Source organism: Hyposmocoma kahamanoa, unplaced genomic scaffold (genome assembly GCF_003589595.1).
Source record: "Hyposmocoma kahamanoa isolate Upper Pololo Valley unplaced genomic scaffold, ASM358959v1 202, whole genome shotgun sequence".
NCBI classification, from domain to species: domain Eukaryota; kingdom Metazoa; phylum Arthropoda; class Insecta; order Lepidoptera; family Cosmopterigidae; genus Hyposmocoma; species Hyposmocoma kahamanoa.
The window spans coordinates 15,973,947-15,981,183 of record NW_020653726.1 but is presented as its reverse complement, the minus strand read 5'-3'; the positions used below and the strand labels follow the sequence as shown (position 1 = coordinate 15,981,183).

General features: G+C 35.8%; 1 protein-coding gene across 1 annotated transcript in view; it reads right to left on the bottom strand.

The window, feature by feature from the left end:
- Positions 1–3,413: 3,413 nt before the first annotated feature.
- The window catches only part of LOC113227179 (prolyl 4-hydroxylase subunit alpha-2-like), a 10,762-nt gene continuing 6,938 nt past the window's right edge, over positions 3,414–7,237 (bottom strand). The window contains exons 9-12 of the mRNA XM_026460062.1: positions 6,261–6,515; positions 4,531–4,593; positions 4,291–4,456; positions 3,414–3,615 (exon numbers count right to left, since the gene is read on the bottom strand). Of these exons, the coding sequence (XP_026315847.1) occupies positions 3,530–3,615; positions 4,291–4,456; positions 4,531–4,593; positions 6,261–6,515 (570 nt within the window). The 3' untranslated portion in view covers positions 3,414–3,529. The remainder of the gene's footprint in view (positions 3,616–4,290; positions 4,457–4,530; positions 4,594–6,260; positions 6,516–7,237) is intronic.

Below are 7,237 nucleotides of genomic sequence, written 5' to 3'. Positions count from 1 at the left end.
AACAATCAAACAATCAAACAATCAAACAATCAAACAATCAAACAATCAAACAATCAAACAATCAAACAATCAATTAATCAATCAAACAATCAAACAATCAATTAATCAATCAAACAATCAATCAAAGACCAAAGTTGAAAGACCAAGTACAAAGACACGACGCAAGCACATAGAAAAATTCGTGAGGTCCGTTGGTTGGTTCCGTGGCTTAGTTGGTATAGCGTCTGCCACGGTATGCAAGAAGACGTCGGTTCGAATCCGACCGGATCGAAGGAATTTTTTCTGAATGTTTTTTTTGAGTGTTCGGTCTTTGTATTAATAATTATAACATAGTAATTTCACAAAAAATAATTGATTATCAATTTAATAAAAATTTAATTAAACAATCAATTAATCAAACAATCAAACAATCAATCAATCAAACAATCAATCAATATAATCAATCAATCAATCAAACGATCAATCAATCAAACAATCGATCAATCAAACAATCAATCAGTCGAACAATCAATCAATCAAACAATCAATCAATCAAACAATGAACCAATCAAACAATCAATCAAACAATCAATCAATCAATCAATCAAACAATCAATCAATCAATCAATCAAACAATCAATCAACCAAACAATCAATCAATCAAACCATCAATCAATCAATCAAGCAATCAATCAAACAATCAATCAATCAAACGAAAAAACCAGAGATAGAATAGAAGTGGTCAAGTACGCATATATTCTTACCCTTTATTTTTTTCCATCCTCTAAGATTAGAATCTTAGAGGATGGAAGCTTTCTATCCAATCATATACATATTTTTTTAAAGATATACGGCCCGGTTGCAAAACTTTTAGGCCAATTTAACCAATGAGGAGGCGGTATAGTCTAATTGATATTTTAATCAGCAAAGATACGACGTTGTTTTTTTGAACCTTATTATACATAGTTCTGTATACAGAACTTTAACGCAATTTTCGGCTCAGTGGCGAGTTCCATAGACAATAGAATTTTGATTCAGATATAAAAGAGGATATGGTTTATGAAATTATATCAAGGTTTAGTGCCCACTATTGGAAGCGGGTAGTGTAATAAATGTTTATCTTATCATATTACTATATACGGCACACGTGTGCTTATTTGGTATTATGGTAGGTGTATTACCATTAATTACTTCATGGCATTGAAAATAAAAACATTACGACATATTGATTGTTAATTTTTAATTGTATCGGAAAATTGCGTGACCAATTTCAGGAAATCGTCAATAGAGCTTTACAGATTAAATGCTATTGTATTGAGTTGCGATTAACTCATTTTACAATTACTATACACATATTTTCTAGCGTATTAAATTTTATGTCAATTATGGAAAAAAAAATTATTTAGAATAAGGATTTATGGTACGAAAAATTATATAAATACGAGCAAAATAACTCCCGCCTCCTTCCTGCACAGAGTTATTACCGTTTAGAGCGATCTATTTAAATCTATTTATTTTTGTATAAAAGTAAAATATGATGAATTATTAAAAGGCATGGAGTGAAAGTTGTTGTTTATGATATTAGTAATATAGTCCTGCAAGGTTGTTGGTGCCTATTTTAAAACTAGCCCTGTATATTCTATAGATAAAAAGGTACAATGAAGATTTATCACTTTGAAAACTGGGTTTTTTCGCGTGACGGGACGAACAAGTCGTGGGCCTGTTACATAAAGTAGCAGTAGAGGTCCTTGTGAAAGAGTATGTCCATGGAAATACTGCCACTGCCACCTCACCTATTTCCGCCGCTATTCGAGGATACTGCGTCCGGTTTTGGAGGGTACTGGTGAAATGACAAACACAAGGGCTTTGTTAACTTACGACTCAGGGTGACGGGCGCAAAAGGGTCCCACAGATCTTTGCAAATTTAAATCTCTGAATGCCACTGTAACTGCTTTGGACAGGTGTGTCGCTTACTACCAGGCTTATCATAAAAATCGACCCACCTATCCATAACAGTTGCAGCGCCGCTTAAAGCTTTAAATCACAATAATTTGAGAACGCTACTACTGCTTGATACAAAAAATTTACAAGTCCCATGTGCCTGTCAGTTTACCAGCATCCTTACCCTTCGGAACTGGAAACGGAAAATTATATGTTCAAAGCTAAATTGTATACGCTCTTCCTTTCGAAAATGCTCTCAAGGTTTTCCAGTATTTTCTTTGATCTTTCACTCACTTTTACAATATCTATACATTGGTTCAATAAGCATTGAGCTATTAGGGTAAACTGGGTACGGTTGAAACAGAGCAAATATGTTTCGAACCACATGAGATAAGGTGAGGGGTCCAAGGGGAGAAAGAAGCGGAGAACAAGTCCCAACACGAGTCACATTGTTGTATCGCTCAACGCGCGTTGCAGTTGTTTACAGGAAGCCCTATTGTGTTTTGAAAATCAAAAGTAAGTACTTTCCTTCGGAAATTTCTCCAGTTATTATGATTATTATTGAAGTCTGACTATTGAGTTTATTTATGTGTTTGAAATGAAGCTTGTAGAATAGGGTAGTATGATTAGTTTTAGTGTGTCATTATTGCCACCCAAACCAGAAACGGCTTTGTAAAGGAGAGGTTGGGGACGGTTGAAACATTTTTTGTGGGTACGGTTGAAACAACAAATTAATTTAATTTTCTTGTTTTCTAGATGCCTTCGAAAGACTTCGAGGGCGCAATTCGACGGAACGAGGTATAAAGATGCCTTCGAGGAAGTAAAGGCACGAGATTCGTTGCATGTGGCAGAGAAGCATGAAGTGAACCACTGTTCGCTCCTAAGTTATACAAAAGCGAGATGCATTTGATATCTGGCGTCAGATAGACCAAATCCCCGAAATACCCCGAGATCTTGTAGTAAAAATAACACATCGGGTGCTAAATTATCTCTGTCCATTGATAGTCAGAAACACGCTCTTGTATTTAATATAAGTTCATCAACGTTCGGCTCATAAATGACAATACTACGGACGACACAAGCGAAATTGTTTCAACCGTACCCGGTCTACCCTACTGATCGAGCTCTCGCATCGTCTCTTTCGTAGTTGGTCAAAGTTCCACTTTTTTTCTCTTCCAATACATAACGTACTTGCTTTTCTTCTAGGATTAATTTCAGGCGAAATTTCCAGTTACTGAAATTTGATTTCTCGTTTAGTATCGGAAGTACGGTTGCCGTAGCGGCCATTTTCTTGTATCTTTTATTTCATATATTTTTCATTTTAATTTATTCAATAAATCATTTATTTATTTTTTTGGTGGGTCGCAACCTAATTAAACTAATAATTGACCGTTTATTATTTATTTATACGCTCTGCCATGATATACCATGTTGAGATTATTTTAAAGTTGAAACACAAAATATGAGATTGAAAAATCGTTTAATACGTGCGCACTTCTTAGAATTTAGAATATTATCGGTTGTCATAGTAATGACAGGAATAGTCCTGAAGCTATAGAGATCTTAAGCTAGAGATGCGCTCAACAGCGAGCGGAGACATGATACCCTGTCACGTGAGTTGTTCGCTGGTGTCTTGCAATAGGCCACACGGCTTTTTTAGCTCCTGACCGGCTTCATGGATCCAACTGTTGGACACTGCAAAGGAAATTATGATACTTGATATTTTAAAATTTAAACCGTACTTATTAAATACAATCAGTCTAAATAGTACCATACGTCGTTATGACTGCGTTCAAAGCCGCAGTCATCGAGTGCATAACAAGCTCGATGGCCGCAGTTTTAAAAAGTAACATTCTGTATAGCATAACCTGTGGAAGAAGAAGTAAGACCAGCTATTAAGAATATAATGGGGATGTAGATTGTCCTAGTTCAGTATTACATCTTTCTATAAACATAAATTGTAAAATAGTTACATTTCATACAACTTACTTCTATTTTTTAATATTTTTCATTTCAATTTTTCTTCTTTCCTAAGTATAATGTTTTAAAACCTCGTGCACATCAAAATGTACAAAATATATATTACGTTATAATAATATATTATCACATGATAACGTAACTGCCCAGCGTATGTGCGGACAACAGCACATCTGACTACACATTTTGTTCGAAAATCGCCTCCAGTGCAACAGAACAAGATACGACAATGTGTAGCTTGATGTACTGTTAGGTATAATGAAAATTTCGCATTTAAATTTAGCCGTATAAAAGTATTCAATATGACCATAGACTATCTAGAAACATTTTCTTTTCGTACAAACCCGAAACGTTGCTTGGGCTAGAAGCAGTAGAAATGGTATTCATACCTACCCCACTTATCCCCAAACAGCACAGGACAGGCGGCGTGTAACATTCTTCCGTCTCTCTCTCCAGAAGGGCACAGATTCATCCAGTAAATAGCGGTACCCTTTTTAGGTTTCACCGCCAATTGGAGTCTAGGAAACACAGTTGCACCACCTTGACTCACGTCCGACATCTGCGCCAATTACATTAACAACTTTTAAGACAATGAAACAAATTTTAAAGCACCACAAAATCTTTACAACTCACGTAAAACAGTACTGTGGCTATTCTGTCCCCAGTTGTCTCCAAATATTTTCGATCTTTATTACTCTGAAATTATTGTTATTATAAATTAGGCTTTCTAAGGCCTAGTCTTAAAGCGAATAAACAAATACATAACACAAAAATTAAATTATTAGCATCAACATTTGTTACTTCAATGTGGTTTACTATTCAAATGGCTTGTGCGTCCAAGTTCAATTCCCGAAAGAAATATTTATATGGCCTACATTTATTTCTCTCGTGAGTTTGGATGTAATTTGTGGTTGTCCATGCATGTATGTTTTCCTAGTGCGGGGTTATGAGTGTGTACTAAGTTTAATCCAAGATATTATGATTATTATGTTATAATATCAAACGACGGGACGAACAAGCCGTGCGCCTGATTGTAAGCTACACGTCAGTCCATAAAAGTTGCAGTGCCACTCAGAACTTTAGATCACAAAGATCTGAGGGGCACTGCCACTGCGTTCGTCACCCTGAGGAATAAGTTGACAAGTCCTATGTGCCTGTAATATCAATACAATACAATACAATACAATATCTTTATTTGCGTTCCACAATGGTATGCAAGGTGTTATGTATTAGTAAGTTCAAACATCATGGACCCTTTCGGGCACAACAAAATAGAAGGGAAGAGAGTAAGAGCTGTTTTCAAATGCAAAAACTTTTTGTTAAAGAGTTCCATTCAAAAATTCTTTAATATCATAATAGCATTTATTTATTAATAATTCTTTTAATTTTTTTAAGAATATTCTATAATTAGTTTCGTTTTCAGTGCATCAGGTAGTTGATTATAAATTTTTATCGCCATGACTTGTGGGCTAGAGGAATGTAGAGTTAATCTTGACATTGGATTCATTAATATATTTTTGTGACGTAATAAAAATTTTGATGGAATGTCTTGACGGCGTTTAAAAAAATTCTGGTTATTGCGAATTTACAATTTTACAATACATTTACAATACATGTAACTTGTTCTTCTGGAAGTGAGGTCGGCAACTATCTGTCTCTTTGAGGTTTGCTATTATTCTAATTAGTTTTTTTTGCAACACAAATAAATAAATAAATAACGCACACACTCAACATAGCCCCGGATACTACGGACTAGGGAAACCCTGTGTCGCGGGTACCATGGACACACACATAGACAACCACAAATTACACCCAAACTCACGAGAGAAATAACTGTAGGCCATACAAATATTTCTCCCGGCCCGGGAATCGAACCTGGGTTCGGCGCGTGGCAGTCAGACATGGTAACCGTTCGGCCACAGAGGCAGTTAAATAGAGATGGTGCTTCGGTACTATTGCCCCACAGTATTATTCCCTAAGTCAACCATGAAAATACAAACGCATAATAAACAGTAGAGTGGTCTGTGGATTTTCTCATTTTTTGTAGAGCGTATTTAAACCTACTATGTATGTAATATCTTAGTAGTGACTTTTTGTACGTGTTTCTTCCAATTAACATGTTTATCAATATCTAATCCTAATAGTGTTGATTCATTGACTGATTCAATTTGGACCCCATTGTAGCTAAAATTAAACTGTAAATACTTTTTTGTGGGGGATGAAAGATCATTATTTTCGTTTTTGAATAACCTTGAAGTGCCCTTATCCTTCAAAACCGGAAGACAGTAATGCTGACATTACTGCTTGGTGGCAGAAATAGGTACGGTGGCCGTTGATACCATGAAAAATTATTTAATAGTTACCTCAGTATCGTAGTGCATGACATAGTGACCTGCTATTCCATAGTTAAGCACCTGCAGTGGCTCAGTATGGGTCATACTCATACCCGTGAAATCGGCAGTACGGTCACTCACTATATCCACCGTATCACGCTCTATCACTCTTGGAATGATATTGTTGCTACTAAATAACCACGCATTTTTGCCAATGCGTGCGTCAAATAAATAATACGGTATAAATGTCCCGTCTTCGTCTAATGTTGTAGTGGCGCGTCTCAACTGCAACATCAATCATTGTATTTTCATTCAACTTTACATAATAAACAAACCCCATTATTCAGCAAAAAGGAGATGTACCTAAACATCGAGTATATAACCAGAAATAGAGACGAAATAAGGGCCATTCATCCCTGGCAACTCATGAGGCCTTATACTCTTTTAAATATCAACTCTCGTTTGTGCTGAAATCACATATCAGAAAACTGAAATAGTACAGCGCCATCAATTGACCTGTGTGTACGTCTCCGTATATTCCAAAAATATTCTGTATTTATTGTAATAAAGATAATATCTCTAACTATGGCGGGGCTGTTTCATTCGGTGGTGTGGGAAAAACAGAAACAAACGGAAATATCTAATTACAAAACAAACGGAATCACAGTTCATCGGTAATAAAATATTAAATATGTAATTGTGCAATTTTCATCCATTACAGCAAAGTTCAAGTTAAACTGGTCAATTTGAAGTGAAACAATTGACGACGCCCGTCAATTGTTTCGAATTCGGGTTGGCCAATCGGAGCGCAGTTGTCACAGTAATGATTTGACAGAATAGTTTTCAAACAAATTAAATGACATTTCGTCTCAATTTGTGGTTATTTACTCGATGTACCTAAACAACCGATAAGATTTTCTCTTTAATCTTCGGATTTCCGATTACTCCCGAATACACAACTGTGGCATTTCTGAACGACATGTTCGTACCCCCTCTTCTTCTTCCCC